Below are 17,593 nucleotides of genomic sequence, written 5' to 3'. Positions count from 1 at the left end.
TGAAGTCTACAACACTAGAACTTAACAAATTCTTTCAATATGGGATATGAAATTGTGGATAATTAATCGTGTTGTAGGGGAAAGCACGCTACCTTTGGACGGCTCAAGCTTCGCACAATTCAATTTTTTCTCTATGTTCCTTATGGATTTCACAAAAAACTCTTTTCTGAAAATTTGAGGCATTGGACTATCTATTAAAATATAATAATTATAGTGATTCACTCACAACAAATTCATTTATAACACATTGAAAAAAATGATTAATGATAATACATAATTCGAAATACTGATTCATAACCGATTATAACTAATACAAAGTCTGAGAAAAAAGGGGATGCGATTAGCTTTCTTCCTCGCAACTTTAACACTTTTTAGGTGTAAAAATATATCAACATTTTTTAATGTTAATTTTACAAGGGTAAAATTACAGTAGACTCTCGCTAATTCGGCTCTTTTAAGATCGGGCTACTTTTTAATTCGGGAAGCGGTTACATTTCAAAAAGTTTGTTGTCATTTTTCAAGTTTGATTATGATTATCAAATGAATCAAATATGCCCAAATTTGGCATGGTTTGCTCAGTTTTGATGTGATTTTGCATTATTGAGGGATTTTCATGCAATTTACTTTATATATGAGTGTGTAAACTCAATATCTATATGCACATGAATAATAAATCGTTGCATTTCAAAAAGTTTGTCGCGCGAATTTCTGTCTAATTCGACTGGAATTTCGGTCCCATATGCCCGAATTTGAGAGAGTCTACTGTAACATAAAAAAGTGTAAGTTTAATCCTTAATACACCTAAAAAGCATAATATTTACACCGATTTCAGATCAATAATGCATAGGAAAACAAACATTTCTTGAATATTATTTTCACTTTTTCGGATTTCTCTCAGTTAACTTGTCGGAAATTCCATTCCAAAACCTCTCCAAGAAGCCCAAACATGGTCCTCTTCGATGAAGAATTACCTTCTGCGTACAGTCCATTTAACTTTTAATCTTGAAAAACCGTTCTTTGGAAAGATTCAACGATATTTTCGTATATGGAATCCACTGATGAAGGCTTGGAGACCGAGCCGAAAGCTCTGGAAAAAGTTGATGAGTTTTCCCTGAGTGAATTGTATTTTAATTTAAAAGTTTTCTCGTATTCTAAGATTCGGTACAGTGTAAAGGAATAAATTTAATAGATTTCCGTTTAAATACATTTTTCCTCTGAGCACTATGAACTAAGTCCGAGATCAATTTATAAATTGGTTTCAAATAGCTCCTTATAAAAAAGTCAATATCTCATGGGGATGACTGCAGAAAATATTGTGTTAAAATGAAAATAATCGCACGATGTGTTTCGAGCAATCTAAAAAAAAACTGGTTTTGCAAGGAAGTAGAAAGGGGCTTCCGAATGTTCCACATTGCTATCTCTAACCGTATGGCCTCTATGTGTGATAACGTTTCAGACGATTTCTCAGACATCATCAGAAACGGTTTCAGACGATTTCTCAGAATCGTCCGAAATGCAAAGATATGTTGAGAAAATTGGTTTTCTGGGATTAGCTAGCAAAAATTTTTGGGGGTAAAAAATCCAGAAATTTATGATAAATTGCTCTCTTGGTAAAATTGGAACAGTAAAATTTATAGCGAGCAATTTTATAATGTTGTATAATACTTCTGAATTGAATTGAATTAATTGATTTTAGTAAACATTTTATGGCATTTTATTTGTCATTTTTTGATGACCAAATTATTTCCCTATGGTTAATTTTTATTGACTTTTTGTAAAAGGTTTTTGAACATATTTTTGCTGACCAAAATTACAGCTATTTGAGTGCCGAAAATGACAATATCATTATTTAATGTAATAAGATTGCATTCAGTACACTCCAACAATTTTTATACGGTAAGATGGGGGAAAATCTGGAATCATGTCTATTTTGGAATTTTTAGATTTTCGAACTGTTTCAGATGGACAAAGAAAAAAAGAAAACCACAAGGAAGTACAAGGCTTTATACTCGAGAGTATTTCTACGTTGTTTTTTCCTTTTGCCATCTGAAATTGCTAGGAATTCTCAAAGTTCCAAGTTAGATATAACACCAATTTACCTCATTTTTCCCTAATATAATATCTTCAATGACTGTGTACTACTTCCGAACGTAGTATCCATAACAGAACGTAAAACACTAAAATACTGATCCTCCAGAATATTTAACCTATAAATTTGGCAGTTAGAGGATTAGGTGAAAGAAATTTATCCAAAAAACCTCTAAAATCGATGATTAAAAGCCTTCAGTCTATGACAATTTGGGATTTAAATTTTTACTGGCAAATTTTACAGACTAAACGCATCAGCCGGAGTTTGTTGGGCCCTTAGCGAAGTAGTATCGTAATACTAAATGAAGATTGATTTAAGATTTGAGACTTAGCTAAGGTAACACATTTAATTTTCTCGTAGTCCATATGGGGATTTCCGTGGCGCAATAGGCAAGATCATTGGCTCTTGGGCGGAACGATCCCCGGCTTGAGTCACAGTGTTGTGAGTTCGAGTCCCGCCTGGTGCAAAGATCTGAATGTGTGATTTAGACAATTTTCACATGTTAATAACGTAATATAATGCACCGCTTTCGCCCATCAACTCCGGGAGCATGGAAGAAGCATCCATACCACGGGAAGGCGTTCCAGCGCGGTCTACAATAGACTTCCCAGATTCTTCCAATACGAGAATTAACATTGTAAAAATAATAACATTGTAATACTTCTCGATATGATTAATTAAATAAGACATTAAAAAAAACGTCTGGCGATATTGTTTTTTTTTATTGGGTGTCGTCGAAGACCGGAAGCTGATATCTCTTACCGTTCATCTTCCAGAACCGTGACAAGTTGAAAAAAAGACGATTATTATAACTGTTCTCTCTTTGAGTTCGAGCAGTAAAATTACTTACACTTGTACATCAAAGACTGTTTATCAAAAAGATTTTCAGAATTCACTGCAATAAGTCTGCTTGTCTACTACCCACGGGAATGCGCTTAAACATTCAATTAGAAACCAAAGTAGATTGGATAAATGAATTGCATTATATAATGAAATTGATCAAGTAAAGGAACCTATTTATATTGGTTTAAGACTGAAACTTTAACTTTAAACCCATTCCCGTGTGCCACAAATTTATTGCAGTGAATTTTAAAAATCTTGTAGATGAAATTTTCCGAAAATTAGAAATGTGACCCCGGCTAAACCTTAAATAATAAATCTCGATTTATTACTTCTTTATTATTTTGGACGATCTTTTGAGATATATGGGAGAGCCGGCATATTTGAGACAATTTTTTATGTTTTCACTTTAAGCAATATTCCTAAAACCTTAGAAAATCATCTTAAAATTTCGTATAGCGCTTAATATACTCAACTCACTGATATAGACTTTATTAAAATAACTCTATTACCGTTTGATATTTATTTAAATAAATCGAAGAATAATCTACCGCGTCTTAAACTACTTGCGTCTCAAACATTCTGCGGCTCTCCCCTAGATCGGTTTAAATTGAATGTGAACCAGTAAATTTCATGCCCTAGGGACACTTACGAACTGAGTCGAGAGTCGGCTTAATCCTTTAACGACGAGACACTTTTTACGGACTAAAAATCAACAATAAAAAATAAACTGAGAAACATAATCAATGATAAGACTTACATCTAAACTTGGAAAGTCCCACAGAGTCTGATTCGCTGTATTTTGTGCCTCTATGAACGATAGGGACAAAATTAGCCCGAAAATTTAAGTATTTTTTCTGACAATACCAATGAATAATATTTTTCACTTTAATGAAAAATATTACGTATATGAGTATTGTAGTTTTAATTCCCAAAACGGTTTTGCTTTAAAAAAAATTGGAAGTATAAAATATAAATAAAACCAATTATGAATTTGAGAATTTGAAAATTCGCCATTTTTGAGCTTAAAATATTTACTACATAGCAAATAGCTAAAGACTTGCAAAAAATATTCTGGATTCCTTCAACCTTCTACTTTACAATTAAGTACGGACATAAGAAAAAAATAATTTTGGATAGTCAGGAAAAATTATTTTCTTTATGGAACACCGGTGTTCCAATCGTCCTTAAAGGGTTAATATAATTATAATCAAAATAATTATCAGATTACATTTTCATCATAGTTTCTGACTAATCCGTCTCTTGGCTTAAGCTTAAAAACAGTTTAGTTAGTGGGAAACTGATGGGAATTTAGACAAAGCCCTATTTTGATTACAATTATATTAAAACGTCTTTCGGCTTAAGTCGTAAGTGTGTCTAAGGGTCTAGGGCATTACAAAGTGACTCAATTGAAAAAAAGCGACAGTAAGTTAGACACCTGGAGAGCCTATCTTATTAAACGTGGATGAATGATGCTTTTTGGTTATAGAACTTAAGTCATGAGTTCAAGCATTTCACAAAGCTGAGGTGCTCTTATACATTTCCACCCCTTTATCTTAAGATTACGCTTTAATAGTCCTTTTGCACCCCATATTCATGAAGTTGATGATCAAGTTTATTTGAGACATTATTGCATTATAACATGGATTACTTTTCCCATTAGTTCTGGATGTTTATCGTTTGTTTTTATATGGTCAAGGATGCCCCCGAGACTGTCAGTCTTGTCATGGCATCTCTGAAGGTCTCTAAATCCTGTGTGTCAGCTTTTAAAGCGCATTAAACGCAAATCAATCGATTACATTATTGATCTTCTCGCGCTCAAACAGGTAGTTCGTGGAACAAAACAGAAGCTAAATGATGGGAGCAAAAATATTTACTCTTTGCTGAGACGCACAATTGACCACATTAAAATGAAAATGAAGGGGTCAAGCCACGATTAATTAAACATTCAGACAAAACATCTTGTTAATTATTCCCCTGTCTCCTGATGTATTGAATTTTATTGTACATCATCGTTCTTCGAAAGAGAGGAAAAGACGCTTGGTGTATGGTGGAGGTAGAGATGTTAAATGGTAGCTGTGGGGTCTCCATAAAGGTGAGTGTGGAGCGAAATAAAAAAAGAAGAACTTCATAAACGCATTAAGAGATTGAGTGTATGTTTGAGTTTTGTTCAAATTTTAGAGAAACACAATGTTGGGTGCGATAATCTTCCATACACGTTCAGGGAGCCAACAAAAAAAGACGAGAGAACATCTTGCACAAATTAAATGGAAGGGGTCCAGTGTTAGGAAGTGAATTTGGTAAAAGAGATACAAGTAGTTAATTAATAAATTTCAAGTTCATTAGCGCAGTGCTGCGAACAAGACCGCGGTAAAAGATATGACGCACAGTGATCATCTGTCTTTTGTCTATCTCGATGAGACAAGCTTGATAGAGAACCACCAAGGAAAAGATGTGGAATCCAATGTGTTTAGCATACAATTTTTTTTTCACATAGGCATTTATTCTTTCATTTCTTTTTATTAGAAATAAAGGCATTACAGAGATATAATTTATAGTTCATTATGAGAGAGAAAAGAAGTATTACACCAAAGAATTTCTCCGTTATAAGATGCATTGAAGCAGCATTTATGCAGATTATTTAATTGAACATTTCAGAGTATTTCGATGAGAATATGGCAATTTTGGCAACCATGACAAAAGAGATTACTGACCAAAGCCAATGGTTTATTGGAAAACCAGCCGTCCATCGTAGCCATCCTCATCAGTGTGAGGAGCACTCTTGACATTGATATTCCCAGCAAATTTATTGGATTGACTTGGGGCTTTATTAATGCTTTGAGCAGCTACCCTTGCATTGGCACTGCCACTGAATTGATTAGATTGACTCTGAGCCTCACTCAGAGCTCCACCAAAACCTCCTCCACCGAATGATCCCGCTTGAGAGCCAGCAAATGAATTGGTTCCAAAAGTACCAGAACTCGATCCAGCCGAGGAAGAACTACCACCATTTCCTCCATTATTGAAACTCGATGATTGACTCGAAGATTTTGATCCCCTACTACCATCCGGACCCTCAAAACTCTCACTAGTTGAACCACTATTCGATCCTGATAGACTTCCCCCTGGTCCAATGTGCTGAGACTGACTATGACCTGTACTCTTGGAACCTTTCCTATCACCCTCTTGATAGGATACAGAGTCAACTTGTGCGGCACTTGAGGAAGTTCCTCCAGCCTGGCTCGTAAGGGTTGCCGAAGACCCACCCATGGCCTGATTCCGGACACGATCACCCTCGATCACTTGCGATGATCCTGAATTACTTTGACTCAGAGCCAAATTACCTTGATTGTCAAAGTTCGCCGACTGACTCTGTCCACTATTCTGCTGGCCGAAGCCATGATCCGTTTGGTAGCTCTGTTGGTCGGTATGTGCAGAACTCAACTGTCCAGACGATCCATCATTTGCAAGATTTGATGATTGACTTGAACCTGAATTCTTCTGGAATGACCCCAACTGATTCACTAAATTGGAATTCATGGTGTTAGCACCGCTCTGTTGCTGGAAAGGACCTGGTTGTCCAATAGCCTGTCCATGTGCACCAGATTGGCTAATTGAGGGTCTCTGTGGTCCTACTTGGAAGTTACCCTGTTCATCAATAAATAATTCCCCTCCAGGACTACTTCCAGTAGGTTGCTTGCTCGGAACACCGGGGTTAGGCTGTCCATGTGCACTACCACCGTTTGATTCCGAGAAACCCAATGCATTACCGGATCCAGGCTGCTGTGGTTGACCGCCAAACTGAGCACTTCCGCCACTAGATTCCGCTAAACCAAACCCAGTACCAGTTGGTTGATTAGTAAACTGAGGCTGACCTAGACTTCCGCCACTGGAACCAGAGTTACGTGGATGACCTCCAAATTGATCACTTTGAGCTTTGCTGCTGGCCTGGGAAAAGGCTGAGCCAGAATTCCCATGGCCACTCTGTGCTGAACTACTAGCCTGAGATGATGCCACGCTTCCAGGTACAAAGTCATTTTGATAGTAACCTCCATCACCATGTCCAGTTTTGTGATGTCTGTGATGTCCCCTTGGGCGATCGGACTTAGGGCTTCCGAACAAACCCAGAGCTCCTCCGAATCCAGATATTAGTCCACCAAGACCAAATCTACCCTCAATCTCTCCACTAGCCTGGACATCTCTCTTCTTTCGTTCTTCACAATCGAACTCAAAGTCACCTCTGACGTCGAAACCAGATTCCTCACCGGCTCCGTTGTAGTCATCACGTTCTTTTCGTCCTTCAGGTATCAAAGAAGGTGGAATTGATGTTGTAGCTTGACCGGTTTGGCTTGGGGGCACGGGTTTGAGGACGGTTTCACCAGTTAAGCTTGGAAATGCTGGGGCTGAACCAGAAGTCGATGGAGAATTCGTTACTTGGCTTCCTCCTAGATTAGGAAACAGGGATCCAATGTTTGATCCTTGGTTGCTAGACGAACTTCCTCCTGGTCCAAATAATCCAGGCATTGGGCTTAGTGGTGTAACACCTTGTGGCTGATTATTTAAAGGAAATACTCCAGGGCTTTGTTGGCTTGGAGGAAGTCCACCGGTATTCTGGGGTCCTAGACCAGGGAATACAGGTCCAAGATTAGGTTGCTGATTTGTTGGCGGAAATCCTCCAGGAGTCTGTTGACCGGGTCCAGGGAACTGAGGTCCAAAATTTGGTCGTTGGTTTGTAGGTGGTCGGCCTCCAGGTATACCTGATGGTTGTCCTGGTTGGAAAGGTACAGATGGTCTCATGAATTCTCCAGGTGTATGATGACCATGGTGATGGTGGTGATGGTGATGGGGATAGTGCTCATGGGATTCGAAGGATTCATTGGATTCGAAGGATTCAAAGGATTCTTCTGAACTGTCATAAGGATTATAACGATGTGGATGATGGAAATGGCTATGATGTCCAGGATGTTCATGACTGTGAAAATCATGGCCATAGTGCTCATGACTGTGAGGATAAGAATGATGGCGATTTCCATAGCGACGATTTGGAGTAAAGTCAACATTTGTGTGACGATTGAATGGACCTCCTATTGGTCTATCATTTTGATTCTCACCGAATTTCACAGGTCCTTCAACACGTCTATTTCCACCTAAAAGTCCTCCACTGCTAAAGAGACCTCCTAGAAGACCAGCACCTGAGTTTCTGTTGATGTCTCCTGATCCCTTATTCTGAGTTTGGGATGAAGTCCCTGCAGATCCAGCAAAGGCTCCGGTTTGACCACCAAGAGAAGATGCTTGGGATTGAGCATTAGACTGAGATGATGTTAAACCCAGAAGCCCAAGGTTTGAGCTTTGACTCTGCGATTGGCTTTGAGCACTAGTTTCGGAACCAGGCCCTGTGGCAAAAGCACCTGCATTTGCTTGTGTTCCGGCTTGTTGGCTTTGTTGGGTGCTTGGTCCTAGACCCAAATTAAAACCACCAACTTGTAGATCCAAACCTCCTCCTTCATTGTTACTTAGTTGTAATCCTGGATTACGATTTTGCTCGTTTGAGAGTGAGGTTGTTAAGCCTAGTCCACCAACATTTAGTCCTTGCATGAAGGCGTTGTTGTGATTACCGTCACTGGAAGTAGTCTGACTGGTGGAAACTGTATTTGAAATCCCAAGACCAGCGACATTGACATCATTAGCAAAGGAGTTGCTATTAGCTTGACTTTGAGACATTCCAGCCTGGGTCTGTGATTGCGATCGAGCTGCAGTGTTGGTTATATCCAACAAACTGCCAACATTCACGCCCTTGGAGATACTATCACTCCTAGCAGATGACATAGACCCGGAACCCGCAAAGAATGGCCGTTGAGCTGAAATGAATCCAACCGAAGGAGAAGTGGGTTAATGATGTCACCCATTTCCCTGCCTCATGCAAATTATTTCAGAATGTCTCAGAGAAAATCCCCACCATTGACGGAAATTCACCCAATTTTTTCTCATTGTTTCGTCTCTCAAAATTAGCATCTGACTAATTGAATCACCCATGACATTGAGGAACGAAATTTACCTTTCGGTTATTGAGTTCACGCGTCGCCGCACTTGATGTGAATGTAACGTGTCGAGCTCAATTACTCAGTCATTGATAAGACGGTTCTCTTAGTTCTCTCCGTTTCCCTTTTTGCCTATTAACATATTTTTTTTCTCTATCGTCCATACCCCCCCAACTTTCCATCATTTCCCAGTGCGACCGGAGAAAAATTAGAAGAATGAAACTGGCTTTAGAATCTCTTTCGGGAGATTCCAAATTCAAGATGCTTATACAAAACACGTCCCCGACAACATATTATTTATTTTTTCATTTATACAATTCTACTTGAAAATATTTTTTTCTTACTCTCTTTGGGAACCGGTTGGTGAATAGTGTGAGATAAAGAATTACAGGTGAAATATTTGTTGAATCTTTATTTGAAGGCTATCGTCAAATTTGTAAAAATTAGAATTCTACAGAAAGAATTTAGCTCATGTGATACAAGAGTGGCATATTATCTACAAAATGTACTAGAAATGCCAGAGACAGAGTGTTAAAATTTTGAAAGAGATGCTTTCATGATACAGATGATGAGAGACATGATTCAACGCGGGTCCATGACAACCAATTTAGCAGCCCACATTTGTCAATCCTGCGCCACCTCAGGAAGATGTTCGAGTTCGATTCCAAGGCGCTCCAAGGCAAGATTCTGAAATTGATTCAACCACCTTGTCCTAGGTCTGCCTCGAGGTCGACGCCTAGTACAATGGCTTGCATAGCTTTTCTAGGGAATGTTTTCAAATCTTTTTCTTCTTTCGGAAATTAAAAATCCTTATATTCTAATCTGTAATATTGGTAAGCTTTGTGCGCCGATATTAGAGTTTTGGCGCCAACTTCATGCCAGTTGGATCTGACGCCAATTCCCACTAACCTAAAACGGGATTACGTATCTGTATAAAAGGGCAATTGACTATCGACTCGCTCTCTATTACATTCTGTTCTTGTATCAATACGTTTATCAATCTTGTGAAATAAATTTTGAATTTGAATTAAAAGTCTTTGGAAGTAAGAAGTGAGTTTTTAGTGGTGTCTCTCTGCGGCGACAAAGCTGGGATAAAGAAAATCTAAATCTTTGGTATATTTCTCCAGGTACGTCGATATAACATAATCAATTACAAAAACCATTTATTTACATAGTGTAACTCTCTAAGGAAAGAATTTCTCACCCAGAATTCAAATCAGGAAAGAGAATGAAGGAAAATATTATCAAAATCTATGCAATGTATAACTTTTCGTTCGGCACTTGTTGCAAGCGCACATAATTTCAAAGCCGGGGGCTCTAAAAGCGGAGAAGTAGGTTATAAAAGGGTGGCCAGCAAAAGACCGCTAATCTTGGGCCTTTTCTGCCAACGATTATCGAGGAAGCTACAACTAGCTCGTCCAGCTCCTCAAAACCTATCATTACCAGCTCTTCATAACTTCATACTTCATACTTTATAACTTCATACTTTTATAGCCAATCGCCTTTTTGACGCGCGATTTCTGTAATGGTTCCGAGGCTTTTTGGAGTCTCCACAATTTCTAACTGATTTTTTTGTGTACTTACGGCTTCAGAATTTCTTTGAGGACAATTTCACGATGCACATTGATAATAATTTTAAAACCCCATAGTCCAAAAATACAAAAGGAAAGCGATAATTTGACATCGTGGAAGTCCATACCATAAAAAATGATGGTCTTTGACTTTCGGTGGACATTAAAATGTTGAAATTATAGTATGATCTTTCGATATAGCGCCCCTGTCGGTTGTCGGTCGAAGTTGTATTGCTCCCAAGAATTACATATTTTCATAAGACCTTTAATTCACACCATCAACGATCGAATTCTGACAATTAGAATGGCTCAAAATAAATAAAGTTTTTAAATAATTATTAATCGCGCCATCATGTTTGAGTGCCATTACGGATTAAAAAAAATCACAAAAAGTAATAAATGCTTTTGTGGGTTTACAACCAATAAAATGAACTATAGCTTCATGTAAAATTTGAGCAAGCCGTCCTGAATGGTTTTAAAGTTATAGCGATCTAAATTTAGTTGCAGTTCAATTGACTCACCTTGTACAGTTTGTGAATTATGTTTCATTAAAAAAATCGGTGACTTTTTTATTTTATTAAAAAATGTAAACTAAAATATCTAGGTTTTCATTTTTCGTTATTTATCTTGTATATCTTATTCAATAATTGAAAAATCTTAAAAATTCTAAAACAGAAGAAATATGTCTAGTGGTCTAAAGCGAGTAACGGGGTTGGTCTCTAGAGGCTGGAAGGTGTTATGTCTCATTATTTGACTTCTAAACTGATAGCAAACTGATAATTTTTCAAATTATGTTGTTTTCACTTTGAGATCGATCAATAAAATGGATTAATTGCAAAAGATACTTAAACATTTATTGGAAGCTTTTATTTTCAATTTTATATTATTAAAGCATGTGCACAGTGAAATTCCTCCATTGATAAATGGCTCTCAAACAAGTAACCACAGCACATAAAAAGGTAGTGATAAGCCTAGATAAGCTTATAGAGGTGCGATTCCTTCATTGCAAATTTAGATTGTGGCAAACTCGAACAATATTTATACATAAATAATGCAGATTGCGTTTAGTAATTCTTAAACTGTATGTAGCGTATTATCGTTATTAATAAGGAAAATTAATTGAGAAATGCGTAAAATTATCTAAAAAACTTTAAAATCGATTTTCTCAGAAACTATGAGAGATAGAGGCCTCAAACTTTACGTCCATTTACAGCCTCTTTCAGGCTTGATGTATGCAAAATTTCACTTGAAACTAAGGAAAATTGGAAAAAATGCATAAAATTGTTTAAAAAACTTTAAAATCGATTTTCTCAGAAACTATGAGAGATCAAGGCCTCCAACTTGACATCACACTAGAGTTTCATTTAGGCTTAAGAAGTGCAAAATCCGCGAAAAATTTAACGACCTACGAAAATCCGCGAAAATTTTTTCATAGGATTTTGTTTTTTTTTTTTTAATCCAATGACTTCTCGCCGAATTCTCGCATATTCTCCTTAATTCCCTTCATTAAAAACTTGACAAACTCGTCTCCACGGCATCCGATGGCTTTCTTCCACTTAATCTCGATATCTAGCAAATTTTCAGATGTCTGACTCTTCTTCTTGAGTATTTTTCAATCTTCCGGAGTGCAGGACAGGTTAAACACCTTTCCAATAGCTTTAGAATCCTTTGAAAAGGTGATCGTTGAGTTTCTTTGATCTTGTTTTAGCAATTTGACGGTGCTTGTCGGTCCAATGGGGAGCAGTCTAAATTTTGTATGTTATTAAACCATTCCTCTTCTTGATTTTATGAACCAAGATTCACTATATTCCCATCTTTTTGCCAATATCACGCATGGAAAGATTGAGTTGCTTTTCGAAAAGCTCACCCAAGAAACAATTTTTTCTTAATATAGTCTTGTAGAATTTCCCAAGTAAGGAATTATAGAACCAAAAATCTTTTTATTTGCTTATAACGTTCTTGGTTCCATCACTGAGATTACTATAAATAAAGTGGAGCACTCTTAAAGATCTTAAGGGTTCTACAGGATTTTCAACAGAAATTTCTCACTAAGTCTTTTAAGAGTGCACTAAAAAACTTGTCTAATACTTGGTTTTATAAGGCAGCTATTTTGCTTCTTGAGCAAACAATTTCTTTTCCATCCTTTTGTCCTGAATTTCAGGCTTTTGGTCACTTTCTCTTGCTTTCAGAGCAACAATCTTGAGTTCCTTGAACCGAATTATGATCTTCTGGACAGTAGAGCAGAGCACATCCCGGTCAATTTCGCGATTTCAGCATAACTTGCATTTGGATTTTTGAGATTATTGTCAACTTTTAATCTTTGCATGGTCTCCATCTTTTTGCAATTAGTCAGTCAAAAATTATTATTTTTTGACGAAGAATTTCATTAAAATAAAACTAATTAAATTCTCATAAAAGACGCTGACGAGAAAAACAAAGTCGTCCAAAGCCGATTAATACTGACTTCATTTCAAGCGTTGGAAAAATTATTTCATGCACACGCTTTATTACATATTAAGGTAAAGTGCCCTCAAGTCGACGGGTTCCTCAATTCGACTGGTAGAGTTATTTATTCAATTTATTTATATTTGCACTAATATTTGGCATATGATCTAACATTAATAGGTCAATTATTCCTTAAATAAATGCGAATCAGTGACAATTTTATAGAAATTCACCATAAAAACATTAAAATATTGACGACTGGTCGAGTCGAGGAAAAGGGCGACTCGAGGGCACTTTACCTCATTTGCGATTTTATTCTCTTGGATATTTCACCGAGGGATAACTCATTTCGGGGAACTCGAGCCAATCTGGCTGGGGAACCCATACATTTTTTATTTTATTTATTTCGATGTAACCGGGCTTTTATTGCCATTTTGTACATTGTTCAGTTTACAAGTTTAATATTCAGTTTACAATGTTTCGTGAAAAATGTCTATTCAGACGCTTCAATCATTTGCACCGGGCAGGACTCGAACTCAGAACTGTGACAGTCGAGCCAGGGGTCACAGCGCCCAAAAGCCGAACGCTCTTACCAATTGCACCACGGACCCCCTGGAACCCATACATTTTTTTGGGAACCCGAGCCAATGTGATTGATTATGAATTACCCCTTGTATTTCACTTTCATAAAAATATTTAAAATTACTACAAATAAAAGCAAAAGTATGTTTGATATCACAAAATTCAAATAAAAAAATAGGGAAAAAAATTTCTATTTTTAAAATAGAAATTATCTGATATTTTGCAAACGTTATGCCACTAGATGTCCAATGAGCGATGTTTGTTTCACGTGTTTTCATATAAAAATTTCTCCTGCATTGAACATTCGACTTACACTTTTTGTATTTTTAGATGAAAATTGTTCATGGAGGAATTTTTCATTATGTACATTTCTTTTAAATGATGAAATAATGAAAATTTTCCGGATAAAAATCTAATGAGAAAAGTATGCACACTCACCAGAAGAAATAGAAAATATTTCTGCTAAACTCCAAATAAGTAGAATATACTTCAGCATTTTCACTTTTATGCTCCAAAGAAGAAGCGCATCAGAAGAAAATGGGAAATTTGTCTTAAAAAAAAACAGAGCACAAACAAATAATTGTTGGACGAAAACTTCACACACTGAACTTTAATTAAATTCCTATCTCAAAGAGAAGTTTTTTTTCTTTGATATTCACAGACGAAAAAGCACTTTTTGGGAGCAGAAAGAGCACTTTTCGTGCTTCGTCTACTGGATGTTATATCGACTGCGATTCGAAAATCATTGAATAAAAATGTTGAGAGGAAACTTCTTTGCTAAATGGCGCTCTTTTTTTTCCTACTCGGAAAGTATAAAGGAGTACGGGTGATTCAAAAGCTTCCCCCTTTTTTGCTTGCCTTCTTCGTAAAGTTTCAACTGAAATCCCGAATAAAAGCTCACTTGCTGCGTGGTAATCAGGTTTTGTTTCTTAGCCAAAAAACCCAGTACTCACAAACTAGCTTTAGAATCACACTGTAGTGATTAATAAACAACCGGGGAATACCTGAGACCGCATGATTATTGGTGTCTTCCTTGAAGAGTCAAAGCGCTTAAGCTACCATTAGCATAATTCGCGGTGAAAAAAAAGAGTCAACATAACTACTCAAAATTCTTTAGGTCCTAGGAGGAAATATCTTGTGAAAATCAGAGTTGATTTAGAATTTTTTCTTTCTAAATTTTTACTGATTGACCCTTGACCTCAAAAAGAGAGCAGGTACATTGAGAGAAATCCGAAAAAGTTAAAATAACATTCCGAAAATGTTTATTTTACCCTGGAGTATTGATCCAAAATCGGTGTAAGTGTTATTTTTTTTAGGTGTATTAGGGGTTAAAGTTACCCTTTTTCATGTTAATTTTACCCTTAAAAAGAAGTAAAATTAACATTAAAAAATCTTGATATATTTTTACATCTAAAAAGTGTTAAAGTTATGAGGAAAAAATGTTAATCGCACCTCTGTTTTTTTCTCAGTGTATATAATCCAGAGCACAACCGGTAGGAGATATCGATTTTCGGACTTTGATGACCCCCCTGCCATAAGTGAACATTATCTCCATCCTTCTAAAAATCCAAAAACATATTTTATGGTTTATTTAGAAACAAATCTCAGATTTTTTTTCATTTTCCAACATGTTTTAAAGGTAGCCAAGGTGAGTATTTCATCCATTGACACCTTATGACCGAAAAACATTTAAATAACGAATTTTCGAAGGTCAAAGTTAAACCACTCTTAGAGGACCTTTTCTCAACTGATTTCCCTAAATTTGGATTTTTTTCAAAGATTCTTACTTCTTAATTTGAATTAAGAACTAGATATTTCTCCCTTTATTTGTATTGTTCCAACAACATTGAGAGGAGATTCTCGCATTTAATGACATTGAATGTCAGTGTAAAATCCCAAAATGTGACTCGACCATGAGACTCACTAATATAAGCATGTTCAAGATAATTATTGTAATAGTACCATGATTGGACTCAATTCCACTCAAGCTCTAAATGAATCGTGCAACACAAATCAATCAATTCATGCTCTATTACAAATGCAATTAAAGAAACTGATTAACTACGATAAATACTATATCCTTAGGCTACAATTTAATTGTCTTTACAATTTTTGAATAGTGAACCTTAAGATGTCAATATTATGAACGTAAAATTATTCAGCAATAATTCATTATTTGGCAGAATTACCATTCATTTGCATGTATTGCATCTTACTTCATTAATTGCCTTTTTAGAGACGAAGTATTTTGGTGATTTTGATTTTTATTTGGTATTTTCAGATATTTTTTTTTATTATTTTAACAGACATCGAGTAAAAACTTTGGTGACGATAATGTAAAGAAGTGGACGGGAATTCAGAAGGTTCATGCCACAGATAGTCACCCAAATTCGAAGAAAGAGACGGTTAAATTTAAAATGTCAAATGTAACCCTATAAACTATAATCGTATAAAATTGAAAGGTACCACCAATGTTTGTGAAAAAGTACGGGCACTTAATTTAAAGTAACACATAATTTATTAAAAAAAAATGCGGGTATTTTTTTTAAATGTCGTTCGAATTTGGGAAGTGAGAAAAGTCATTCATACCCCTATGCGTTGGAATTTAAGAAACTCTGCTGTTTCACAATTTTTTTACGTGTTTCTGTGCCAATTCTATAAATATAGTGAAGAGCGCTCTCCTTAGGGATCATGTAAACCAGTGAAAGGGACTTTATGCCCAACTCAGAATAACTTTTGTTTATAAAACATTTTTCGAAAAGTGAGCGAGATGATTAAATCTCCGTTTTATTCACTGTTACTGAAATGTCAAAAGCCAGTTCCGTCCAAAATTGAGTATGTAAAGATCCTGAAAACCAAAATTTCGAAAACCGAAATCCAGAATGAGTCGGAGTTCCGATCCGATCAAAATCACAAAAAGCCAAATGCCGAGAGCTAAAATCCTAAATACCAAAATCCAGAAAATCCCGAAATCTAAAATCCTAAATGGTTAAAATCCCGAAAGGGACGAAATTATACGGAAAATGATGTATAGAACAATTTCCCAAAATACAGAAAATTTGTCCCGGTCAAAATCACAAAAGCCAAAATTTTGAACGCCTAAATCCCGAACGTTATAATTCTGAGAAGCCAAAATCCAGAAAATTCAAAATCCCGAAAAGCCAAAGTCCCGTAAATTTAAAATCCTTAACAGCCAAAATCCCGAAAAACCAAATCACAAAAGTCAATATTCCGAATGAGTCGAAATCCCGAATAGGTCAAAATCCTAAAAATCGAAAATTCAAAAAGCAAAAAATTCCAAATGTCAAAATCCGAAAATGCTAAAATCCTGAAAGGTAAAATCCTGAATGCTCAAAATCCAGAAATTCTAAAATTCCGAAAACTATAATCCAGAAAAGTCAAAATTCTGAAACGGATACAAAATTATACGGACAATCAATGTGTTGGATAATTTTCCAAAATATAAAAAATTTATCCCGGTCAAAATCCCGAAAGCCAAAATCCTGAACGCCTAAATTTCTAAATCCCGAACGCTATAATTTCTAGAAACCAAAATCCTGAAAATTAAAAATCCCGAAAAGCCAACATCCCGAAAATTCAAGATCCTGACCAGCCAAAATCCGGATAAACCAAAAATCCCGAAAGTTAAAATTCCGAATGAGTCGAAATCCCGAATGGGTCGAAATCCTAAAAATCGAAAACTCAGAAAGCAAAAATCCGAAATGTCAAAATCCTGAAATTCTAAAATCTTGAAAACTAAAATCCTGAATGATCAAAGTACTGAAACGGATACAAAATTATACGGACAATTAATGTGTTAAATAACTTTCCAAAACACAGAAAATTTGTTCCGGTCAAGATCCCGAAAGCCAAAATCCTGAACGCCTAATTTCTTAAATCCGGAACGCTATAATTCCTAGAAACCAAAATCCTGAAAATTCAAAATCCCGAAAAGCCAAAATCCCGAAAATTCAAGATCATGAATAGCCAAAATCCCTATAAACCAAAATACCGAAAGTCAAAATCTC

General features: G+C 36.1%; 1 protein-coding gene across 1 annotated transcript; it reads right to left on the bottom strand.

Moving 5' to 3' along the window:
- Window positions 1-5,410: 5,410 nt before the first annotated feature.
- On the bottom strand, window positions 5,411-14,297 carry LOC129806531 (spidroin-2-like). The gene is made up of 2 exons (XM_055855175.1): window positions 14,004-14,297; window positions 5,411-8,787 (listed from the first exon to the last, which is right to left on the bottom strand). Exons 1-2 carry the CDS (start codon window positions 14,059-14,061, stop codon window positions 5,657-5,659), a joined length of 3,189 nt encoding a protein of 1,062 aa, XP_055711150.1. The 5' UTR covers window positions 14,062-14,297; the 3' UTR covers window positions 5,411-5,656.
- Between the last annotated feature and the right edge of the window lie 3,296 nt (window positions 14,298-17,593).

The sequence above is a fragment of the Phlebotomus papatasi genome, chromosome 3 (assembly GCF_024763615.1).
Source record: "Phlebotomus papatasi isolate M1 chromosome 3, Ppap_2.1, whole genome shotgun sequence".
NCBI lineage: Eukaryota > Metazoa > Arthropoda > Insecta > Diptera > Psychodidae > Phlebotomus > Phlebotomus papatasi.
The sequence above is the reverse complement of the archived record's forward strand: the minus strand, read 5'-3'. Positions and strand labels throughout refer to the sequence as shown.